The sequence below is a fragment of the Pseudorasbora parva genome, chromosome 16 (assembly GCF_024679245.1).
Source record: "Pseudorasbora parva isolate DD20220531a chromosome 16, ASM2467924v1, whole genome shotgun sequence".
In the NCBI taxonomy this organism is placed as follows: Eukaryota; Metazoa; Chordata; class Actinopteri; order Cypriniformes; family Gobionidae; genus Pseudorasbora; species Pseudorasbora parva.
Window position 1 is genome coordinate 43,813,306 of NC_090187.1, and position 26,859 is coordinate 43,840,164.

At 38.4% G+C, this 26,859-nt stretch overlaps 1 protein-coding gene across 2 annotated transcripts; it reads left to right on the plus strand.

Moving 5' to 3' along the window:
- Positions 1-2,100: 2,100 nt before the first annotated feature.
- On the plus strand, positions 2,101-25,862 carry ugt5f1 (UDP glucuronosyltransferase 5 family, polypeptide F1). 2 transcript variants are annotated; one of them, XM_067419882.1, is made up of 2 exons: positions 2,101-2,119; positions 24,148-25,862. In XM_067419882.1, the coding sequence occupies exon 2, from the start codon at positions 24,177-24,179 to the stop codon at positions 25,758-25,760; it is 1,584 nt and encodes a 527-aa protein (XP_067275983.1). In that variant the 5' UTR covers positions 2,101-2,119; positions 24,148-24,176; the 3' UTR covers positions 25,761-25,862. The 2 variants fall into 2 exon arrangements, with proteins under 2 accessions (XP_067275983.1, XP_067275982.1); XM_067419881.1 differs by lacking the exon at positions 2,101-2,119 and adding an exon at positions 17,507-17,566.
- Positions 25,863-26,859: the final 997 nt, after the last annotated feature.

A 26,859-nucleotide genomic window follows, 5' to 3' on the forward strand; every position in this document is an offset into this window, starting at 1 on the left:
GAACAGTGTTGATGTTAATATTAAACACACCATTCAATCAGATTACTCTCAAATTGATACTCATTCTAAAGTGAAAGTATAATCCGTGTGGGCGCGGCTGCACGGGAATGACTGAACGGTGCGCATTATGAAAGCAGACTTTATTCTTCGTGAAAGATAAAGATAGAAATGCTCACAGGAAGAAAAAAAGCTTGCAAAAAGTATATGCAATCCGCTTAATCCTGGCCAAATCACAGAGATGTCGATTCGCACGGGACTAATGTTATCACAGGACCTCGGTGTTCGGCGAAATATGGGTCATTTGCGGTGGAGTTTTTACTTTACAAATAACAGACATGGCTGATTCGCACGGGATTAAGATCACAGACATTCTCTGCAATTATTACAAATCACCAGAGGTCCCCAGATTATACGAATCCCGTGCGAATGGGGCTGATTTTAAACTTCAGGTTTCAGTGTGCTGCAAAATGTGCCGGAGAGGTGCCGACTAGGGGTGTAACAATACATCGACATAGATGCATCAATCTAATGTCTAACAATACGATGCCAAGCGTTAAAAATAATCCATGTAGACTATTTATGTAAGAGGCAAGTGGCACATTTGTTTTAATACTTTCCACATTTGCACACAATGACATGTATTAACACCAACGCGTTCATTCTTGTTTAAATTACCTTTCAAAGCTTGTGAAAGACGGTCAGACATGGCTTCACGAAAATGTCATTTGCTCGTGTTAAAGCCTTGCAAAAAGAAGCGTGCACTCATCTCAAACAGAGCACAAATAGGCCACTGAATTGAGTCTTCTTTTATTTATTTTGTGTGCATCAGTAGATAAAGGTATAGTTTTGCATAAAAGGAGAATATAGCGCTATGAATCGTTCTTCACTGAAATTTAAAAAGAAAATGCTCAATAAACTGCGTCTGCGAAGTGAGAGTCTTATGTTTATTTGAAGGTGATTTATAAAAGATAAAAGGTGAACATTAATTTATTTTTTTACCGTTTTTATTTCTAAAATATTATATAGTTTTATAGGAGGAGGTTTCATAGACTTGGCAAATTCATTTTTCAGAAGTTTGTAGGTACAGACATCCTTTGTGGCAGTTCTTGGTAGTTTTTCTAAAGCTTTTATATAGTTCATATCGATATCGAAATTATATCGTATCGACCAAAATTAAGAAATATATCGTGATATAAATTTTGGCCATATCGTCCAGCCCTACAGGAGCCGTGTGTATTTTCAATGGCATATTGTCTTTCTCCATTCCAGTAGATTCCAGTTGTTCTCGTTTGCATTTGTGTGAAACAATTGTTGAGCCGTAATTATGAGGGTGCGGCACTTCAATGTAAATGTTGTTTTAACCGCTTCCATCAATAATTATGTTCACCCGAACTGTTTATTTAGGTCCAGAGAAATGCGTTGACTGTAGAAAGCATTTTTGTCGTCTTCTGTCTGAATGAATTTAATCACAATGAAACAGTCTCTTAAACTCTCAAGTCTTGCCCTTAAACAGCAACTGACCTTCACTCTAAAAATGACTGGGTTAAAAACAACCCAAATGGCAACCCAGCGCTGGGTAAATATTGGACAGAACGCATGCTGGGTTAAATTAACCCAGTGGCATTTTAACCCAGCAGGCTGGGCTGTTGAGAAAACCCAAAATGTAGTCAATTTTTTACCATTAATGGATTTGCTATTCTGGGTTGTTCTTAAAAAATCTCCTGTGCATTAGCCTACTCCTGTAAAACTAGACAATCATGAAAGAACAAATGACGAATGCATGTTTAGACTGTTAAAACAATCATTTTTATAGCTTGACAAATGGTACAATACACAAATGTGTTAAAATTGGAAACAATGACAACTACAAACCTAACATATTCTGTCAATTTATTCACGTTTAAATCGAACTTTTATTTTGACGGGTTGCCATGACTTTTGAGTGTCTGTGTTCATGATATGACACGCGCCACTGTCATTCACACACGCAAAACATGGAAGAGTAACGTTAAATAGCATTTAATATACACAGATACTCGTATATATTCGGCTACAGTCTGGAGCCCTGCGTGACGCGACTGAACGCAGCTGCGGGACCGAATATAGTCTAACGTTACTTGTGAGTCGACATACAACCATGTCTAATTTTCGTAAGGGAATCATGGCTCTGTGTAATCACAAAAACTGTAATCTGTCTCAGATCCCTACCTTAACTAACACGAGTCAGTTGCATCAGATTCTGAGGTAAAACTTTTGTCGTCTTAACGTCATGTAAGCTTAAGAATTGTTGCCGCGAAGAAGAAAAACTATTATTATGCTAATTAAAATGATTATTAATGAAAATATATGAAATTATCTTAAAGGGGGGGGTGAAATGCTGTTTCATGCATACTGATCTTTTTACACTGTTAAAGACTTGGAATCCCATACTAAACATAGACAAAGTTTCAAAAGTTAAGGTGGACGTTTGATGGGAGTATTTCTTTGTCAAAAATACTACTTCCGGTTAGTCATAAGTTTCGGCAAGTTTTTTGCGATCATGCGTCCCCTTTGACGTTAGTGGGGGCGGAATTTCCTTGTATGGGCCTTACGGACAATTCTACCGGAAGAGCGTGAGAGAGAGCGAAGGAGAGAGCGAAAGCAACAGGCTACGCCCATCAAAGCGCTGGCTTGTAGGATGCTGGACAGGTGATGTGCACATAACAATGACATCAAAAAAGTGCGTTTTTGGTTGCCAGACCAAGACAGTCCTGCACAGATTCGCCAAAACCCCGCGTTAAGGCAACAGTGTATGGAATTTGCTTTTCCGGATCAGCAACTGAGTTGCGCGAATGTTTATATCTGTTCGCTGCATTTCGGTGCCGACTGTTTCATAAACAAGGCCCAGCTCGACGCCGGATTTTCCCGATCACCTAATGCTGAAGGATGGAGCAGTCCCAACGTTAGAAGGGTGAGTGAGACTGCTTCAAATGTCTGTGTTTTTTTTAGTCCGCTTACTGTCTACACAAACCACGCATAAACACACACACACACGTGCACAACTGCACTTCCCACATGTACACCTTCAAAGACAAAAATACGACGATATAATTCAAGTATAAATATGTAAATAACACAAGCCGCTAAGCTTATTATATAGTTAGTGTATAACTTGTACCACATAGAGACGTCCTGCTCTAGTCGTGTTTGCTGCTGCTCCTGTTCAACTGCAGCCTCTGGGTCTGATTCCGGATCATAGATGTATGGCTGTATCTGATTAAAAGCCATATTTTTATTTTGAATAAAGTTTTTTTCCCGCTGTTAGGGATGACACAGCTTTACGACGCACTCGACTCAACACAATAGCAGCGGCGCGCACACGTCATTATTTAGCTCCGCTCACACGACACGCCCCCACCCGCTCGGCTTTTTTCGGAAAGACTCGGAACAGTGCATCTTTCTTATATAATTATAAGAGATATGCAGGATGCAATGCTACTCTATAGGTACTCAAGATTGACATGACACTGACTGAAACTGAGTGTTTCACCCCCCCTTTAAAACTTCTGCAACCAGTGGCTTTGCCTTTTGCATTGTTCTTTCAAAATGACAGTTTGGGAGCGAATTTAAACGAATCAATGCGGGAAGCACGTGAAACAACCAAGCGCTGGGTAGAATCAACCAAGCATTGCGACCCAGCAGGTTTAACCCAACGACTGGAAATTAGAAACTACCCATTGGTGTTTAAAATGTGATCAAATAAACCAACAAAATTTACAACAGTCTTAACCCAGCATTTTGGGTTAAAAAATAACCCAGCATTATTTAGAGTTTGTTTAGACGTCCACTTAACCCACACTTTTCAGATTGATCTGAAATGAACAATACAAAAACAGACAAATGTGTGGCAGTTTCCATCATGGTTGTACAGAAATGTGTGAATCTGGGATCATAATTTCTACCTGTCCAAAAAGTACAGATACTTTCACAGATATTACTCAGAAAATATACTCCGTCTGACTCCTGTATGAATTAGTTCATACAGTTTATAGTTTATATACAAGTTATTACAAAAGGAAATGTTGTTTGCTGGGTTTACAGCGGCAAAGAAGACAATAATACAGAACTGGTTTACTCTGCACGTGTGCAAAAACTTACTGGATTCGTAGCCTCCATAAAATTGTGACTTGTGAATGTATAACGGCAAATTAACAAGGCTAAACCTAAAGATACACTGATAACCAAATGCTCACTTTATGCCCTCAAAGCCTTGATTACTGTCATGATCATATGGACTGAGGGTTTGAGGAATGAATCAATCATTTGTCTGTGATTTGTGTAGGTTGTAATCTGCCTCATTGAACACTCTTCATCATTTAGCGTTTCTTCAGGTTTGTTTCCAGCAGTTCGGCTGTGATTCTGCTCCTTCCGCCCTTCTCGGAAACGTTGAAAAATATGTTTCTTGGAATGATAATTAAATTATTTTTAAAGTAAGATGGGCTCTCCTAGTAGAGTATGTTGTAGATCCGACTTTGTCAGATGTTGAATTCTATATCTTTACTGTATGATTTTTTTTTTTTGTTTAATTCCTGAATGACTCACGTCGTCGGCAGAGCTGCAGTCAAAAATACAAGCGAGACAAGTCATTATTTAAAGGCACAATATGTAATGTTTCAGCATTAAAAATATAAAAGATCACTATATCTATGTTATATATTTTTTAAAGTTGTGTGTTTACATTATCCCGACAGTTCCAATTAACTTCTAAATCCAGAGAAATTAATATTTTAATTCGAAGACACGGACCGTGTCTTTATTTCCGTTCTTTCACGTCATATCCACGTTTGCGTCTTGCTTCCTGCAAACTCGGCGGAACCGCCAAACTCAAAGAGGAACACTGACAGACAGTATAAGGGGAACCCCCGTATAAAAAAGTCTGTATGATAATGGATCATGACTACTCTTTGCCTGTACGTTTTGCCAGCTCAACAAAGCGCAAACGTACGGGTGAAAAAAATGACCCGAGAAGATTTTGGGAGAGTAGAAGAAGCAAGAGACGTGTAAACCTTGGAGAAGCCTTTGAAAGATGGCGAAATCTTCGTGACAAGCTCGGACTGCATAGAGATGCTGATCTCGCTTGCGTTTTAATAAACAGGTAATTTAAGTAACCATTCAGCTAACATAATAATCATATAATCATAACATGCTGTATGTTTGCATATTGCATAGCGATCTTGACCACATTGAGACGCGTTTAGCTGAATACGTAATGTTATACATTTTGTATCGGCTTTTCAAACAGGCGGATTCTGTGTTTTTGGAGACTGAAAGAGCTATTTTTTTAAAAACTGATTCAAAAGTATTTCTATCCGTATATTTGGTGACACGATGATGTCATGTGTAAAACGCAGATGGACTAGCTATTATTGGTTTTATATGTAGCTGGAGAAAGTAACGTTAGCTTCATAAGGTAATATGCCACTATCTTGGTCAATTAATATAAGGTGACCGTCACTTTTATTATATGTTAATACTAGCTATATAATATTGATTTAATAATGATCTACTTATTCATATATCTCTGAGTTCCAAAATAAATGTTTATTAGAATGATTGATGAACGTGGGGAGCGACACAGCGCGTGTTCCAATGAACAACGTGTTGCTGGTCCTGGTTCTCTCATTTACTGTTTTATGTTGGTAATGATAAACTAAATTGAAATGTATTTCCTTATTGAAGAGTTGATATACAGAATGTTCGACAATCGCGGATGCCATGTCAACATATCTATAATTTGAGTAACTCAAATTATGATGCGCGGTTAATATGTCAACATAGCCTACCAACTTATAGGTGTGTTGGCATAGCGACCGCCCGCACAACATTCTGTCTCGCACATTAGCTAACGTTACTGATAAGTTTGTTAAGTAACGGTAGCTCGCTGCTATTTCATTAGATTGACATTACATAAAGTGAAAAGCCGTAACTAAACTTAACAATAATAGAGATGTAATATAACAATTACCTTGTCAGTGAACATGTTTTCTGCTGGAGATGCCAGATTCGCTGGTTGACAGTGGCAATAATGACAACAACTCCCATGAGCCCACGCACTTTCCCGACGTCATCAAAGTACGTCTGTTGTTATTATTTTGAATGAGTGACCCCTAGTGGCCAAAAGTTGCATACTGCACGTTTAAAACGATCTCGTGCATTCAGAGATATTGACACCTGAGATACAAATAAGAACATTAACTCTAGGTTTATGAATATACAGTGTGGGACTTCAAAACCTTAATATATATACAGTTATCATTCCTAACTCAAGATAAAGAATGAACAGTGTGAAACTGGGATTAAAATGACCTGAGGTGAACATGTGAAAGGCATTACCATGTTAGGGGAGAACCGGGGCGAAAGTAACGTGGGACGAAAGTAGTAAAGCGATTTTCTCAGAGCCCTGACTATATTTGCATTCCAAGCTATGACAGCACGTTCAGCACGCAACCCTTGATGGATCTGCCAAAAGTCATGTGATTTCGTCATCTTTTCCCACGGCTGGGTCCGAAATATAGTTTTCGAGTATGTAAAGTAAATTGCTGAAGCGGTACTTTTTTTTCCTAATTACAAGTTGTGTTTCTCGTTTCATGTGTCACAGATCACTCTACAGTTTATTTATTGCTGTTACACATCCTGAAGGTCTCTCTTTTCAGATTTTTTCAGTATAAAAGTAAATCGTGTTTAAATGTCAGGACTTCCTGTCGGGATGAAAGTAACACTTGTTACTTTTGTCCCACTTGTATATATATATAATGCATATTATGCTAATTTGATTTTCATATTGTTCATATTGTTGAAGAAAAAAAATGATCAAATAGATCGAAATTACACACAAAAAAATACTAAACCTACAAGTTTGTACTGTAAGGTTATATTTGAAACATTTGATTAAACTTCAAATGTAAAATGAAAATGTAATTTAATTTTTTTTTTGTAAAGATAAAGTAGCTAAAAAATATGTTTGCAGTTACATTAACAAGGTCATAGTCAGGTATATTTAATAAAAACAAGAGTAACAGAACAATCTAGCTTATATTGTTGTGTTACTTTCGTCCCAACTGATGGGGTCAAAAGTAACAATCTGCATCTTATACTGTAGTCGTTCTGCATTTGTACAAAATACCTCCTGCTATTGATAGACCACACTTGTGAGTTATTGACAGAGCAAATATACATCTCTGTCTAAAATATTTTCTTATAAAAGTGCGTTTTTCTGAAAAATGGTACTTTCGCCCCTACTCTTCGAAGTGCTTTTGGATTACTGTAGTTGACATGATAGATGTATATGGTTATAAATAGTACGAGTGTGCAATGTCGTGGAATGTATACGCCAAAACTCATTTTGGCATGAATATGATAGCCTGTTTTTCGCGTGCATATGATACGCACTTAATTTACATTTTACATTTACATTTAATCATTTAGCAGACGCTTTTATCCAAAGCGACTTACAAAAAAGGGGAGAGCAATAGAAGCAACGAAACAAACAAGGCCAACAACCTGTAAGAGCTGTAAGAAGTCTCAGTTAATTAGCACAGTACACAACTTTTTTTTTTTTAATTTTTTATAGACATCTACAACAAAAACTCACGTACGCAAAATACAAAAAACTGGATTTTGATAGCTATGATATTACTTTATGGTGTATATATGATACGCTCTCTTGGGTAAGTTTAGGGTAGTGGGGTGGGGGGTTCATATGCCATATGCGTATCATATGCACGCAAAAATGAGTTTTGGCGTATACATTCCACGACACTGAACACTCGTACTATTTATACGCATTTTTCATGAGATCCGGCTGGGTTATCATTCATTACTTTGGCTTATATTAAAGTACTATCGTATCACCATCATCAATGTAATATGGTTTCGGTTTAAGAGTCATTTGGGCAAACCAGTCTAGAGACGTGCGCTGATCTGGGCACTGAATCAAATATGTAATGCCTGAAGAATAATTCTTGTCATCTGTTTGGTTTGCGCAATCAGTAGCGTTTATAAGAGTGAGGTTTTGAACAGGACCTCCACAATCCTCACACACCAGCACTGACTAGAAATGGCGACAAACAAGAAAACCAAACCAGTCCAGAAAATGTTCCAATTACCATATCCAGATGACGATGAAGACGAAGATGATTCTGATTCTGATGATTCTGATTCTGATGATTCTGATTCTGATTATTCTGATTCTGATTATTCTGATGAAGATGATGATGAAGCAGGCTCTGCCTAAAAAAATGCAAGAACTTAAAATCAAACAGGGGGAGAAATTACGCAACTAAAGAAGAGCTGCCAAAACCATGAGGTACAACGTCCGTTCTGTTTTTATGAATATTTTCATTACTGCGTAATAATATACATGACATCAGGACTATTACAGCCATTTTATTTATTTATTTTTCATCTCTTCCACACAAAGATCATGTTTTCCTCTGATGGGAGAGCTTGAAGACCTCAAGATCTGAACAGATTTAAAGCAGACAACATATGAATATGTTTTATTTCTCTTCTCTGTCTCATTGAAGCCATGCATCTGTCACAATTCATACTTATAATTATCTAGGTGTTCTCAATCAATTTCTGGATAAGCCTCTAATCTCTCATATATATATATATATATATATATATATATATATATATATATATACACTCGTTGACCCATTAAGAATTCCCCTGATGAATTCCCGGCAACAATATGTCTTCTTTATGATTTAAATATAACAAAACATGTACCAGGTGAAACTGAAATGTTTATGGACGATCTTTTAGTTGAAGGACACAAGAAGAAACACTATAGAGAACTCCGGAAAACAGAAAAGAAAGAGAGGAGGGGAACAAAAGCAGCATGGAAGAACTTATCCTCAGTGGAGGATTCATCTGGAGAGGAAAGCAGATGATAAGGGTTATCAGACAAATGGAGAAATGAAGTAAAAGATGAATAAATTACATTAGGAGTTTAATAAGTCAGTTTGAATCCTCCGATTGTTAAATGTTGTAAGGTTTGTCAGGTGTGTTCTTGAAACATAATCCAAACTTGCCTTGCAAAGAAGCACTTTTAAGTTTGTATTTTAGATGTGCGTGTGTTTTTCTTATTTAGAAATATTATTAAGATAAACAAGTTTTCTTTTCACAAGTTTGACTATGGGCAGATTAATCAGCTATATTAAAGGTTGTGTGGTTTGACAGGGGCCCCAGGCCCACAAGTGTCTGCTGCAAAGAAAGATAACAGAAATGTGTGTGTGCTTGACGCAAAACTTGGGCAAATCTCATGCCAATCTTGAGTACCTATAGAGTAGTATTGCATCCTTCATATCTCCGAAAACTCTTTAGTTTTATTATATTTATAAAAGAAATATGGGCTGTACCGAGTCTTTCCGGAAAAAAACGAGCGCCTGGAGGCGTATCGAGTGGGCGGAGCTAAAGAATGACGAGCGCACCCAAAGCGGTGACGTCCTCAAGCGTGGAGAGACCCATCGCTATCTCAGCTAATACAGATATGATCCAGAATCATCCGGAGGCTGAAATAAACTGAACAGGAGAAACAGCAGCAGCAGGACGTCCGTCTCTGTGGTATGGACTGTATTTAGTGGCCTGTCAACATTTCTGTGTCTTTACTCGCAGTTTATGAGGACATGATTCGGTTTATGGACTATTGTATGCGACTAAACCTTAGCAGTAGCAAGCAAAACGGTTTTGCACGTCAGACTAGTGTAACGTTATACAGAGAACAACAATGGAGTAACGTTAGCACATTTGAATGACGAAGCACGCGATCGTGTCGTTTACTGATGTTTACTCACGCGATGATAGCCGACAGCACAGACATCTGAAGCAGTTTTACTCACCGGCTGCTTCCAAAGCAGGACCGAACCTTTATCGCTGGGACCGCTCCGTCAAAAACACACTTCTTTGGTATGATTTGGTAAAGTCCTGTGACAGCAGTGGCGTGGAGATCCACTTTGAGACGCGACTGACGCGATGTTGTGAAGCTTCCCGTCATTTCTGCGTTCAAATCGGTTCAAATGCAGCGCTGCCTTCCCAGAATGCTGCGCTGAAGCGTTGAAGTCGCTCGACGTCACCCATTGGAATAAAGTGGAGCGCGGCGCGTCAGAAGTGTTCACGGACGACTGGATCTGCACCTGAGAGTGTGTATGGGCGTGCATTTCCTCTCTCGCTCTAGTCACGCGCGCGCACCCTACCGGGAGAAGAGCCGTACGGCCCATACAAGGACCTTCCGCTCTATTAACGTCAAGCCGAGCCATACTCGAAAAAAACTCTCCGAAACTTGTGAGAAACCGGAAGGAGTATTTTTAACACAGAAATACTCCATCAAACGTCCAACATTAGTTTTTGAAACTTTGTCTATGTTTAGGATGGGAATCCAAGTCTTTAACAGTGGAAAAAGATCAGTATGCATGAAACAGCATTCCCCCCCAAAGTAAAAAGGGAAACCTTTCTGTGGTTGTTCTTATAAACTTTTCAATTAAGAAAAATCTTTATTGGTTTTTGGACACCGCCGGGACCCCTGATGCAACGCCTGGCATACTTAACCAGCAGGTGAGACCAAATTATGATTGTTATAAGTTATGGGATGTTTTAGGATGTAACAGCGGTATATAAAACAACAATTTCAACAACACAATCGCCTTTTTAGGATTTGAGCTGAAGAAGTTAATTGCATGATGCCTTCATTGTCAGATTATAGGGCCGTTTTGAATGTTAATGAAGTGTAAACTTGTCAAAACAGTTTTGGAGGTTGTGTTTGTCCATTCCAGTAGAGTTTAGCTGTTCTCATTTGCATACGTGTAAAATAATAGTTTGAGGGTAACAGCATTAGATTTGCTGTTGAGTCTCTTCTTGAACTTTCCAGTAAATCAGATGAAAAAGGAAGTTGCTCATCATGAGGTTGCTGCATGTACAGTACACGTTTATTTCCTAAATTTAAGATTACACTCTCTAAAAGGACAAATGTTGCATTGTCTTTTCTTGACAAGGCCACCTTCTTCCATTGCTCCGCGGTCCAGTTCTGATGCAGATGGTGCATTTCTCACATTTACATTTACACAAAAGTTAGTTCAACCTCCATCACATTTAGTCATTTGTGCACATTATAGTAGCAGTTTCTCATTCCTTCCAACAAATTGCAAATGCTTTTGGACATGCATCAATTGCTTTCATACAACTCTGCTGTTTTATAACATTATTATTTGCTTATGTCATGTCAGTCAAAATGAACTCTACTTGTGAATGCTGAATAGTCATTCCAGATAAAACTAATAGTCCTCATTATTGCTTGAGTCGTTACATACAAAAATGTTGAACTAGTTGTCAAAATCTGTCAAGCAAATTTTACCCATTTTTTTACTTCTTGAAAATGTCTCCTTAATTGGAAAATTTATCTCAGGAGAATCTCAACTTTCACTGATGAGAAGGGGTGTGTGAAGCATTAGTTGCAACCAATGCTAACAGTTTGACACATATCTGTGCACAGCTCTACCCAAAGGGAGTTTATGGGTGTTGTAAATAAGGGTGTATTTTTTCTTTTGCACAATGTTGTGAACAAATTAGAATTGCAAAGAGCATATGCAGTAAAAATGTGAAACATTCATATTGTATTCAGTGTATTGTACTCAGTTACCTCACTAAATACAGTAAGGTGTAACTGTATTTTTCAATCTGTCTCGAACTCCCTCTGCACGCGATAGGATAGCGCTACACCAACCAGAGCAACGAAGGTGAAGCGGAGCTCTCTGACAGATTAAACATTCACCGTATCCGGTCGGCAAAACTCCGAACACACACTCTAAAAAATGCTGGGTTAAAAACAACCCAAGTTGGGTTGAAAATGCACCGACCCAACAATTGAGTTGTTTAACCCAATGGTTGAGTTGTTTTAACCCAGTGGTTGAGTTGTTTTAACCCAGTGGTTGGGTTAAATGTTGCTTAAGACAACCCAATTGCTGGGTAAGAACAACTCAACCATTGGGTTAAAACAACCCAATTGTTGGGTCGGTGCATTTTCAACCCAACTTGGGTTGTTTTTAACCCAGCATTTTTTAGAGTGCATCTTCCCTTCTTAAGAATGACTTCAGTGCCGTTCTTTGTTCTTTTCTCAGAGAAAAGCTTAACTCAAGTCTTCCAGAGTCGCGGCCAAAGCTGATTCGAAAGACCGCCGTTCGCCAGTTTCTGTGTTTACTAGAAGCACGCAAACGCAACTCGGCCGTCGTCATTATGGCCCCGCCCACAGACTCTATACACGATGTGATTGGCCCGGCAAGAGTCAGGCGTTTACAGCTCAGAAGGGTATTGAGAGTTGATAGACGACACTCGCGGGCAGATTAGATTTGCTGCCGCTAGGGTGCGTCTAGATTTGTAGGCTAACATTTCTCAGATCAGAATAGAAATTCTCAAAACTACCTGTTCAATTCTCACATCATCGTGTCTCTTGTGCACATCAAAAAAGCAGTTTCTCATTTCTTTGAACAAGCTGCAAATGCTTTGGTACATCCATGCCAATGATATACAATTCTCTGTTGTTTCCTACATTATCAGTCGCTTATGTCATGATGATCAGAATGTATTATATTGGGTCTCTGTTGAATAGTCTCACCCCCACAACATTTAGGCACACGCTCATAGCATAAGTCTTTACATGCAAAATGGTTGAACAAATTATCATAATATGATATGTCAAGCATATTTCTATACTTTCTATATTTCCATTAGACTTTTTTCTAAATCTGTCCTGAATTGGTAAATTGCTCCCAGGTGAATCTCGACTTTCTCTAACGAAGGTGCTTCTCATGAAACATCAACTAGCATATATATATATATATATATATATATATATATATATATATATATATATATATATATATATATATATATACAGCACCGCAAAGTTTTTCCTATGTTCACATTTCTTCTTTAGGTTTTTTGTTGTTGTTGTTGTTGTGTGTGCTATTCAGTGCCGTCTTTTCATTTCTGTATCTCAATGACATGTTCTGTCAATAAAATACAGTAACAACAGCAAGAGTGTAAATTTGAGTCTTTTCCATTCTCTTGCAATTACACTCACACACACACTAAGATGAAACTTACAATAGACTATTGTAACAATAATTGTCATTAAAACTTTAGCCGTAATTTCCATCAGAACATCCCTCCAGAGTAAACTGTTATATTGACAACATGACTAAACAATCTGACTGTGTTATCTGTACACAATGACACCAGGACTCGTCATTCTGATGGCACTGACATGTTCATCGACACAGATAGACTGATAGACTGAGAAAACTGTAAATATAAGAGAATTAAAGATAAGGCCACCTTTGGAGTTTAAGGAGCCATCTGTGGTTGGAGAGTACAGGAAGTGCTTATAGTGCCAAGCCTACAGAACTAACATGCAGAAACTGTTTACAGTTTTTCTCGATTGCTTAAACACATTTCTTGAAACTATGCCTCATATTCTCAAAACTATAAACACAAATCCATAACGTCTCACCCAGTTTCCCAAACAACCTATTTTCAGGTCAAAATGAAGCTCTACAATCAAAACCATTCACTCTTGCTGAAAAACCAAACTTTGCCCTCAGACAAGACACACAAGCCCTCAAAATCACACACACTATAACATAGTCTAACACACTGGTGCAATAAATTCAAAACAACATTTCCAAAACTGGTAAGTTATGTTACTTGTGGTTCCCCTCCTCACAAACCTTTTACATGATGTACAAAAGACACAACCAATGGATACATTGGCACATTTTTATTCATTCATTCATACACGGTACAAAAAAAAAAAAAAATGTATTCCGCCTAAGCCTCCCGTCTTTGGTCTGGGTCAGGCCAGAGAATCTCATTCACATCACAGGCTATATTAGCCCTAGCCTGGCAGCGGGGGTAAAATCCTCTTGCATGCCTGATCCACCCCTGGCACGCATCTACTGACACATGGCCTGGACGAGGTGAACAAGCATGTAAGGTTCTCGATCATACACTTTCCACAAGTGATGTAGTCAAGACCACCTAAACCGAGACCAAGACAAGACCAAGACTTTGAAGGGCCGAGACCAAGACCAAGACCAAGACCAAAACCAAGACTTTGAAGGGCCGAGACCAAGACCAAGACCAAAACCAAGACTTTGAAGGGCCGAGACCAAGACAAGACCAAGACTTTGAAGGACCAAGACCAAGACTTTGAAGGACCGAGACCAAGACAAGACCAAGACTTTGAAGGACCGAGACCAAGACAAGACCAAGACTTTGAAGGGCCGAGACCGAGTCAAGACCAAGACTTTGAAGGACCAAGACCAAGACCAAAACCAAGACTTTGAAGGGCCGAGACCGAGTCAAGACCAAGACTTTGAAGGACCAAGACCAAGACCAAAACCAAGACTTTGAAGGACCAAGACCAAAACCAAGACTTTGAAGGACCGAGACCAAGACAAGACCAAGACTTTGAAGGGCCGAGACCGAGTCAAGACCAAGACCAGTGCATGTCCCCACACTTATGATAAAATGTGGAATATGCATATGATTGGCACTTCTCTCGTATGATCAACTAAACTGGCTCTAATTTCATCCGAGACTGCTTGTCTTCCTCCTCCTCCTCCTCCTCCTCCTTCTCCTCCTCCTCCTCCTCCTCCTCCTCCTCTTTCTCCTCTTCCTCCTCCTCCTCCTCCTCCTCCTTCACCACGTCCTCTTCCTCCTCCTTCACCACCCACATCCTCTTCCTCCTCCTCCTCCTCCTTCACCACCTCCTCTTCCTCCTCCTTCACCACCCACATCCTCTTCCTCTTCCTCCTTGACCGCTTCCTTCATTTCTTTGTGGATCCATTGCTCCAAAGCTCAAATGAACTGACTCTGGCACTTTTATGTATCTTGAAAGTTCTGATTGATGTGTGTTAAATTTTGACTCGTAGTGTTTTCACCTGGGTAATTGTGTGCTAATTGAGCTGAAACTATGCTGACTTGAGTGAACAATATTGAATGCTAGTGCTTTCTAAATGACCACATGGTCTAGGCAATGAGAAATTAAGGGATTTGTGTGTAGAGTTTTGCAGTGACAGTTCAACAAATCTGACTCATGTGTCAAAACAGGGAATAGTGTTTATAGTTTAGTGAAATGGGTGTGCTTTTTGATAAATGGCGTTATGGTTTTGAAATTTTAGTTCAAAAGCCTGGTTATAGTGTTTAAGCAATCGAGAAAAACTGTAACAGCGTTAAAGCCTGGGGACAGCGCCCTCTTCTGGACTGAGTTTGTCACCACACACAGAGATAAAATGGTGTCAGTGGTCAGATGACAAAAGGAGCACAATGATAGAATGGTTGGAAGAAACTGTTCTCTGATTAGAGCTGGACTTCCATGTGTTTTAAAGCTGATGTCTGAGCCACATTTTACTCCACTGGTCAACAGAAACTGCACAATATGTAAGATTTTAGGATATCCAAAAACTACTAGAATAATGTTATACATTTTGTTGACTTGTGTTTTTACATTACCCCAAATGATTCCAAGAATGTTTGAAAAATCCAGAGAAATCAGTGATTTTAACCAGGACACGGATCCTTGCGTTGCATATCAATGACATTATCCCTGTGTTACCGGTGTTATTTTGTAGAAACCATGGAAAATTACATATTGTGCTTTTAATAAACTGTATAAAGTTACAACAAATAAAACATGCTTGGCTGGCCATTAAAAAAATACAAATACAGTTCAATCTACCCTCATTACACTCTAAAAAATGCTGGGTTGTTTTAACCCAATGTTGGGTCAAATATGGACTAACCCAGCGATTGGGTTGTTTTAATCATGTGGTTGGGTTAAATATTTGCTTAAGACAACCCAATCGCTTAAATAAATTTTTTTTTAGAGTGTATAGTGACTCTAAATGGACTGCATGGTAAATGGATACATAATGTCATTATATTAGATATGTGTGTGGTTTAGAGAAGATAATTCACAAACATCATTCTAATCTATTGACCACTGCTACACTCTAAAAAATGTTGGGTTGTTTTAACCCAATGTTGGGTCAAATATGGACTAACCCAGCGATTGGGTTGTTTTAATCCTGCGGTTGGGTTAAATAATTGCTTAAGACAACCCAATCGCTGGGTTAAAACAACCCAATTGCTGGGTTAGTCCATATTTGACCCAACATTGGGTTGTTTTTTACCCAGAATTTTTTAGAGTGTATACAGAAAACACAACTGGACATTTAACTAAAACAAGATATAATTTGATTGAGATATAACCCCTTTGACTTCTCTGCGTGACAACTAGCCCCGGTCTCCTTTTATTAAAGAATTATTAAAGAATAGTTGAAAATAGAATAATTTTAACACTCAAAATCTGCATTTAACAGTAAATGATGACGGACTGAATAATGATACAAACACAAGAAAACTGATATCAATTTATAGGTTAATAGAAATTGAGTGATTTCACAAGCAAATAATAATTACTCCTTCCAAAAAGATGTTTCCTCTTGCAGGCACTACTTCAAAACATCCCTAAAATATAATATCACCGAATTTAAATTACGACTTGTAAACCTGGTTCGAATGATTAAAAAAAGTATTTGTTAATTATACAAAATATTTATGGGAATTATTTATACCCGCTAGACTTCTGTATACAGATGTAAAAAATTGCATTCACGTATCTTCACTGTAAAAAATTATATGTTCAATAAGTTATGACAACATATGTTTTTACAGTGTTTTAACTCATCAAAATAAGTTAAGAAATGTTAAACTTGCTTTTATTAGTTATACAAGATGTAACTCATTTTTTAAAGTCAGTTTAACATAATTTAAGTTGAAATAACTTAAACATCCAAGTCGATTGTACTGCAAAAGTTCAAAATTTGCTCTTTTTTTACAGTATATACTGTACTACCTGTTTTTTTTTATTAAATACTATTTATTAATTTCATTTATTTTATCTAGCGTGGTATAATTTGTGACCCTGGAGCACAAAACCAGTCATAATCTCACATATATATTTGTGGCAATAGCCAACAATACATTGCATTGGTAAAAAAAAAAATATATATATGCTAAAAATCTTTATAGGATATTAAGATCATGTTCCATGAAGATATTTTGTAAAAGTCAAATATCAGAAATATATTATTCTTAGTAAAATGCATTGCTAAGGACTCAATTTGGACAACTTTAACGGTGATTTTCTCAATATTTAGACTCTTTTGCACCCTCAGATTTCACATTTTTAAATATTTGTATCCTAACAAACCATACATCATTATGTATACATTTTAATTTCTTTATGACTGGTTTTGTGGTCCAGGGTCACATATTATTATGTGCTGAATAAAATTAAAATATAACTTTATGAATATTAATGCTGCGGGTGTCCATCTATGGAGCTCATTAATATTAACTAGGTGTACGTCACGTACACCTAGTTAATATTAATGAGCCCCGCCCACCCAAACAGATACGCGTGTGTCGCGAGCTCGCTGCTAGTTTATCACTCTCTGTTCAGCTGGTAAGTTTGTTTACTTCATTTATTATAAATCATGACAGTTGTACACACTTACACGAGTGGACACGCTCAGTTTCGGATAGTGAACATCCTCGAAACATGCATCGTGTCGTCTGAGCTTCATGTTGTCAGGATGCAGTGGGTGATTGTGTGGACTGTCACTGCAGTGCATGTGCATGTGTGTGTGTGTGTGTGTGTGTGTGTGTGTGTGTGTGTGTGTAGCTCTACAGTTCAACACACTAAGTGCTTCGTGTTTTTACTTCGAAAAGACAGTGTTTTGGGGCAGTGAGTGAGAGAGTTGACACTTCCGGAAATATATGTCTCTTTCCCCAGACACTCACAGAACTGAACTTCATTATAATGAATAGCGTGGGTGTTCTTGTTTGCATCGAGACTTGAGACTAAATAGCATGATAGCCATATTTACTATTATAATAACACACCAATATTTGCTGGTTATGTCATCTTTATGCAGCATACATTTTGTAATATATCTTTGTCATAATGCATATGTCTAATCTATTTTTATTTTATTATATTGGCGTGTGTGTCGAATACCAAGTTACCACAGTAAATATAGTTGTTTATTTACTGTGCTAATGTCTGGTAAATGAGTTCACAGGGTTCAATATAACCATCCGTCTGAGTCTGACAGAATCCTGTTCTGTCATAACTCGTTTCATATTTTGCAGATCATTAGGATGCATGGGAATTCAGATTGATTAAAATAGATGTTTCAGATATGAATAAAACATCTGTCGACTGATCGCAGTGTTTATAGATTATACATCGAGTGCTGATGTAAAACTCACCTGTAAACGGTAAATAATATCTGGCACTTAGTCTGATCAAGGTTCACTGTGAGGAACATCTTGGTTGTTTATTTGCAGTGCATCAACAGAAAAAAAACATCTGAAATATGTTAAAATGTTCTTGATTTGTTTGTTTTTTCTTTTGTAATGTGTTTTACATGATCAAAATGTGCCTCAACAGGACGTGATGTAAGTTAGTGGTCTGATTACACAAGGACAGCTCTTGTGATGTAAAGTTATGGTTGTTTAGACTAAATCATCTGACTGCAGTGAACTTCAACAGTACCGTTTGACTCATAAATCCGGTTAAAATGTTTTTATTTTAGCATATGTAAACTGTTTCATTATCAAGACCAGGATAAAACATGTTTGGATGTTTGTTCCCAGAGCGAGGTGAAAGTACTTTTAGTACATTAGCAGATAGAGAACAGGGTTCATGTGACCTATTTCTTTTAAAACTCTTAATGAAACTGTATTTGCAAAGCATTTTACCTCTATAATCTGATCTATTGCTTAAAGGTGCAGTGTGTGAATTTTATCAGCATCTAGTGGTGAGGTTGCGAATTGCATCTGTAATGTAGATCGTGTAAAATGTAGAAGGTCGTGAGATATTGCAGACGCTATGAGTCATTTAATTTGATCATCGCATCTAATCAGCTGGTTACCGACACGACTGTTTGCACCGCAAGCCGGCCGCGATCACACGAGCTTTCGCGTTAAACACACAGACCAGAGCTTTCAATGTTGCTGCTATAGCTTCAGATACAAAAAATAAAGAAAAAATATGTGTGCAAATGATTTGTTGAAAAGCAGAGAACAGTAGCCATTCCTTTCAACTGAAACAACCAGAGGGAGAGAGAAGGGTGCGCGCGTGAGAGAGAGAGAGAGTGTGTGTGTGTGTGAACGCTGTATGTTTGCAGCCACTGAGATAATAATACTAATAATAATAATAATAATAATAATAATAATAATAATAATAATAACTTTATTTTATATAGCGCTTTTAAAAGTAAATTCTCAGAGCACTTCACATTTGTAAAATCAAGACAGATAAAACAGGGATGGTAAACACAATATTAAAAAAAAAAAAAAAAAAAAAAGACATAGCAAACTCATAAAATACATCTCTTAACCAACCACAGGAAATCCCCTTTCACCCAAATGCTTCCTTAAAATAATATGTTTTGAGTAACGATTTAAACATATTCAAGGATGGTGCATTTCTAATGTTGGCAGGCAGATAATTCCATAATTTAGGGGCAACTGCAGAGAACGCCCTATCACCCATTTTTTTTTGGTGCGTTACCGGAACAACTAAAAGACCAGCGTCGGCCGAGCGTAGATTACGTGTCGGAATGTAAGGTGTTAAAAGCTCAGAAAGATATTGTGGAGCAAGTCCATTTAATGCCTTGTATGTCAGCATAAGGATCTTAAAATCAACACGAAACTTCACCGGTAGCCAGTGCAAGGTCTCTAAAATAGGTTTTATATGATCTCTATGTCTTGTCCTAGTCAGAATACGTGCAGCAGAATTTTGTACCCATTGAAGCTTGTGCAAAATAGATTTTGATGCACTTGCTAACAAGGCATTACAGTAATCAATTCTGGAGAAAACCAGAGTATTTATTAATTTTTCAGCTACAGGAAAAGACAGCATGGACCGTAATCTGGATATATTTCTGAGATGGAAGAAAGAAACTTTAACAGTATTACGTACATGAAGTTCAAATGTTAGATTAGAATCGAAAATTCTAATACTCATAGATTAAGGCTATGTGACGTGCTTGTGCATGATTTGGCAATAGGGGACAGTCATCTGCTGGTAAAAATCGGGCCGACACCCCGAACTTTTTAAACATTCTTAAAAATTATCGTAAGGTCGTGAGGTGCTCCTAACGTGCTCCGCTCGTCTCGTATTTCCTCTCACACGGTGCGAGCCGCGACCATACGAGCATCCACGATGTACACGCGATTTTCTCCCGAGGAAAAAAAAAATCATCTGCGAGTTTGTACGACATCAAAAATCGCACCGTGTACGCCCGCCTTAAGGGCTTCCGTAGAAACATGACTGCACAAAATGGCGACTTCACTGTAAGGGGACCCGTGGTGTGTGTAGATAGAAACGGCTCATTCTAAGGTAATAAAAACATAACATACACCACATAACATTCTTTATACACCACAGAAAACATTTATGTATATTATATTGCATTTCCATTAATAGATCCTCATACATACTACACACTGCACCTGTACAAGTCCCCATAAAATCAAAATGTAAGTTTTTTTAGCTTTTAGTATAAAAATGTTAAGTTTTACTCAAAGACTGTATAAACGGATGGATGTGGTATCCGAGATGTCATCACTTCCGGATAACCAAAAATGGGCAAAGAGGCAGGATGTGGGTGGAGCTGACAAACAAGTAGTGACTCAAGTGGCCACACCCTTAATTATGCAGAACTTTAAGGCTTAATATAATTTAAACAGATGAGTTATTATAAAAATCACCCCCTCACAGTTGTCATGAAGGGCAAAATTAGCTGTATAGACACAACCACTTTTTGTACCAGGCTGTAAACATGTTTTGTTTTGTTTTTTCTTCTGTAAAATGTATTTCATCTGCAGCTGAAATGTTTGTTAAATGGGGGAACTTTTAAACAAAATAATACAATGTACCAAAAATGACTTTGCAACCCTTAACCCTCTGAAATCACATAAAACTGCATGAAATCCTGTTTCCTGCTGACACACTTGAAGGTTGAGCAATAGCGTGTCAGAACACAGTCGGATCTTTTTCATGCCCAAACAAATCAACTGTTAACCAGAGAAACTACAGCACTGAGTGTCAGAAGAATGTATTAATGTAAAATGATAGATCAGATTTGTTCAGTACAAGTCATCCTGGATTTAAGGTGGAAATATAATTGTTCTTAAGTTTAGTCTTCTGCCAGCTTCAACCTTTATATAAGATTAAGATCTGCGTTTATTTTACTCTACCTGTTTAAACTCTCTGCAGAGCGTCCCACTGGTATTAATAACACTGATTTGGATATTATTCGTATATGTGGGCTGGAATGAGTTGTGACATTGCAACACATTTTATCTTTATTTTAGTTTCAATAATATTTTTATTTAATATTTTGTATTTAATTTTATGGTACTAAATTATATTTATGCAATGGTTATAATCCATTAAAACTTAAACGGATAAATCTTTATAGATTTTTATAGAAGACATAAATCTTCAATACTTTGGAGCACAGACTGAAGTTTGGTCTCTTTTTAAAGACGACACTTGGCATCTCAAAGAGAGCAGAGATGCCAGTAACGCGTTACTTAATAGTTACTCTAATCTGACTACTTTTTTCCAGTAACGAGTAATCTAACGCGCTACTATTTCCAAACAAGTAATCAGATTATCATAACTTATCCAAGTCACTGTGAGTTACTATAATAGTAATTTTCCTTAGTAAAAAAAATTAAATATATATTTTTGCTTTCTTCTTGCGTCTCGGGAGTATTTTTACAGGAAATATTTTAAAATTTTAGCTTAAAATGTCAGGAGATACATTGTGGATATTACTGTTAAAAATGATCTTCCAATAAAGTGAGTGTTGGCAAAGACGGTCGTCATTTCTGTGTTGAGGCGGCAGCGGTGTTGTCGGAAACTGCTGAATGTAACTAATAAAGTAACGTGTAATCTTACTTGCACTGTAAAAAAGTACGTAAAAATAGGGCACAATGTACTGTATAACTATGAAGGAATTTTACGTATTGTTTTTTTACAGGTATTTTATCGTGTTTTGAATTACACATCGCATTTTAAGGGTTAACGGAAATTTTCGTAAAATTACTGGATATTGTACTAGCAGAAAATTACCAGTACATTTTCCATTTTTATTTTTTACAGAGTAGTTACTTTTAAAATGAAGTAATCTGTAAAGTAACTAAGTTACATTTTTTAGAGTAATCAGTAATCAGATTACTTTTTCTTTTTTTAAAATATATTTTATGTTTTTTTTAGGGCCGGGACATTAACACGTTAATTAAGATTAATTAATTACGGGACTTTAATGTGTTAATTAAGATTAATTAATAACGGGACTTTAACGCGTTAATTAAGATTAATTAATTACGGGACTTTAATGCGTTAATTAAGATTAATTAATTACGGGACTTTAACGCGTTAATTAAGATTAATTAATTACGGGACTTTAATGCGTTAATTAAGATTAATTAATTGCGGGACTTTAACGCGTTAATTAAGATTAATTAATTACGGGACTTTAATGCGTTAATTAAGATTAATTAATTACGGGACTTTAATGCGTTAATTAAGATTAATTAATAACGTGACTTTTACACGTTAATTAAGATTAATTAATTACGGGACTTTAACGCGTTAATTAAGATTCATTACGCAAAAAAATAAATAACAATTTATACCCCACCGCGGAACATTTTTCAATGAATGAGTTTCGACGGACCGATTATACTGAAACACCAACTAGCGCTCACGAGTCACGACGACAACAAACCATAGTGAACATGATGAGACCGCTTGGCTCGGCCCCGTGGATGGGACATTTTGTTTTAAAAAACGAAAGGATGGAAGCGTCGACAGGAGCATGGTTGTGTGTAAGCTATACAACAAGGAGTTAGCGCATCACCGCAGCACATCGAGCCTCAAATATCACAAATATGCTTTCGCTTCACTTAATGGCAAACATTGCACTGCTGGACTGAAATAAATAAACAATATTTTGTTGATTAAGCTTATGTATTCAGTCATTATTCAATGCTATACTAAAAATACATGTGAAAAATTACTTCTCATTGTTCTCAGGTCAAATATTTATATGCAATTAAAATGCGATTAATTAATTACAAAGCCTAATCAAGCCTTTAATCGAGTCCCGGCCCTAGTTTTTTTTTATTTTAAAGATCTTGCACATTTGTCAGGTTGCATTGGAGGCAACTTTTCTGACATTTATCTGCGAAAGGCACTTGCATAATTACTCAAAAACAGGAATACAGTGTGAGATATACTTGTTAATTATGCACTTTTCCAATTATATAATTTAGTTCAGTAACAAAAGAAAATTACTTTTTTAAAGTAACTGTAGCAACACTTAAGCCCCTTTCACACTGCACGTCGGCTCCGCAATATTCCCGGAGCATTGTCGGGTCGCCTTCTGTGTGAAAGCAACCACGTCCCGGGATTGATTACCGAGTACGACCCGGGTCGGGGACCTAGTAACATTGCGGGATTCGACCCGGGACGAGCGCTGTGTGAACAAAAGCAGAAACTAATGCCTCAACGTGTACGTAGTTATCGTGCGACTCCTAGAGCTTGTTTTTTCAATAACGCAACCCTGCAGTGCCAGAAGAGCTCGTCGGTGTTTTAAACGCAGAGAGTGTTCGTATACAACAGAAACTAAAATTAAACAAGCAGAAATGAGCGCAAACTGGACACAAGTCGAGACCGCGGAGCTCCTTACTATCCGCGCTGAAGCGGAGATCGCTCGCCGTTATACGTCACATCCGGATGTCACGTGTCAACTCGACCCGGGACCGTTACGGGTTGTGTGTGAAAGCGCACATATTACGGTATTTCGCTGGCAGTGTGAATGGACCAAATCTAGCGGCCCGGGAACAAATGCCAGGTCGCATTATCCGTGTATTTGCCGGAATCGCAGTGTGAAAGGGGCTATAGAGAGAAAAGCTTGTCTGATAAATGAACCTCATCAGCTGTTTGTTTATGTCTTTCAGACAGGCGTTTGCACTCCCCTCCTATAAAGATGGATTTTATCTTTGTTGTCTCGAGCATCATTCTAGCCCTAAGCTTCCCAGTGCAATGTGGGAAAATCCTGGTGTTCCCTCATGAAGGCAGTCATTGGGTTAACATGCACGTTCTGATCCAGGGGCTTCACTCCAGGGGCCATCAAATCACCGTGATCCGGGCCCTCGACAGCTGGTACATTTCGGAGACGTCGCCAAACTACGTCTCGCTGAACGTCCCTTTTGCACTGGGTGGAGACGAAGAGTTTTACAGGAGTTTTGTGTCCAGACAACTGGAGATCCGGCGGCAGCGGCAGCCCGCATGGACCAGACTCAAGCTGGACATGGACCTCAAGGATAAGTTTTCTGAAATGCACAGGAAGATCTGCGAAATGGTGATCTATATAATCGAGAAGGATCCTGCGCTGTTAGAACGGATTAAAGCGACCAACTTTGACCTGATGTTGACCGATCCTGTGAACGGAGGAGGCGTTGTTCTCGCACACTTTCTAAATCTTCCTCTCGTCTTTAATGTCCGATGGACGGTACACGGAGAAGCGCATTTTACAATCGCCCCGTCTCCGCTTTCCTACGTCCCTTTTCCGCCTTCTCAGCTGACCGATAAAATGACTTTCCTTCAGAGAACATATAACATGTTGTTTTACACATTTCGCAGTTTCCTTTACAAGCGCACCGTCGGTCCTCATTACAGAGCTTTGTGCGAGCGTTTATTTGGCCCAGATTTGGAGTATTTCGATTTATTCCACGCAGCCGATATTTGGCTCATGAGTTACGATTTCGTCTTTGATTTTCCTCGTCCGACCATGCCTAATGTCGTCTACGTCGCCGGTTTCCAATGCAAACCCTCAAAAGAGCTTCCGGCTGATCTGGAGGCTTTCGTGCAAAGCTCCGGAGATCACGGCGTCATTATAATGTCTTTAGGAACGCTAGTTGGGCAACTTCCTCTTGACATAGCCGATGAAATCGCCGCTGCATTCGCTCAGCTTCCCCAAAAGGTGATTTGGAGATACACCGGAGAGCGGCCGTCTACCATAGGCAACAATACGTTACTGGTCAACTGGATACCACAGAATGATCTCCTCGGACATGTAAAGACTAAAGTTTTTGTGTCTCATGGAGGAATTAATGGTATTTTTGAAGCCATTTACCATGGTGTTCCATTAGTCGGGTTACCGCTTGTTTTCGATCAGGATGATAACATCTCAAAAATGAGGCATAAAGGTGTAGCTAAGTTCGTGGACATAGCCACCATAGATCGGAGTATATTTAAAGATGCCTTACAGGAGGTGATTAATGAGCCGTCCTACAGAGCCAACATGCAGAAGCTGTCCAGTCTCCACAGGGACACGCCATTAAGTCCATTAGACAGCGCCCTCTTCTGGACGGAGTTCGTCATGAGACACCGAGGAGCTGCTCACCTGCGGACCGACTCGTATAAGATGCCCTGGTACTCGTATCACAGTGTTGATGTCGGAGCGTTCTTAGTGTCGGTTGTGTCGTTTACAGTTTTTATTATATTTAAAGTGATCAGATGTTTATATTGCAGGTTTTGTGCGAAAAGAAAACGAGTAAAGCAAGATTAAGTTTGAAGGTGTGTTGCAAGGCTAAAGTGATATAAAGTTTGGGTAACGTGTGTGTGTGTGTGTGTGTGAGAGAGAGGGAGAGAGAGAGTGTGAGTGTGAGTGTGTGTGTGTGTGTGTGTGTGTGTGTGTGTGTGTGTGTGTGTGTGTGTGTGTGTGTGTGTGTGTGTGTGTGTGTGTGTGTGTGTGTGTGTAGATCCAAAAAGCTTGGATCCCAAAATGATTTAAAAAAAAATATAGAGTTTTTTCTGTAAAATGAGACCATTTTTATCAATTTCCTCCAATGTATGTGTGTAGGGCGCTCTTTTAAATTCAGATATTCCTAATTCTCAAAAAAATGTAAAATGTGCTGCAGAGCTGAAGGGGTTAAAAAAAACTCACATTTTTTCTAAAACATTCATTTTACTTCCATTAGATCACATATACTTTTTTGTTTTGTGTGTGTGTGTGTGTGTGTGTGTGTGTGTGTGTGTGTGTGTGTGTGTGTGTGTGTGTGTGTGTGTGTGTGACCTGGTAATCCCTACGTTATGGGGACAAAATGTCCCCACAAAGATGGCAATATCCGAAATCCTTGTCCTTGTGGGGACATTTTTAGGTCCCCATGAGGAAAACATCTTATAAATCACACAGAAGGAGTTTTTTTGAGAAAGTAAAAATGCAGAATGTCTCCTGTGATGGGTAGGTTTAGGGGCAGTGTAGGGGGATAGGATGTACAGTTTGTACAGTATGAAATCCATTACGCCTATGGAAAGTCCCCATAAAACATGGAAACATGACATGTGTGTGTGTGTGTGTGTGTGTGTGTGAGAGTGCTTGCGTGTTTGTGTGTGGGACAGAGTGTGCGTGTGAGTCTGTGTGTGTGAGATTGTGCGTGTGTGAGTGAGTATCTGTATGTGAGCGTGTGTGAGTGCTTGCGTGCTTGTGTGTGAGAGCATGCGTGTGAGAGAGTATCTGTGTGTGTGTGAGTGCTTGCGTGTTTGTGTGTGTGTGAGAGAGAGTGTGCATGTGAGTCTGTGTGTGAGAGTGTGCATGCATGTGTGTGTGAGAGCATGTTTGTTAGAGAGTGTCTGTGTGTGTGTGTGAGTGCTTGCATGTTTGTGTG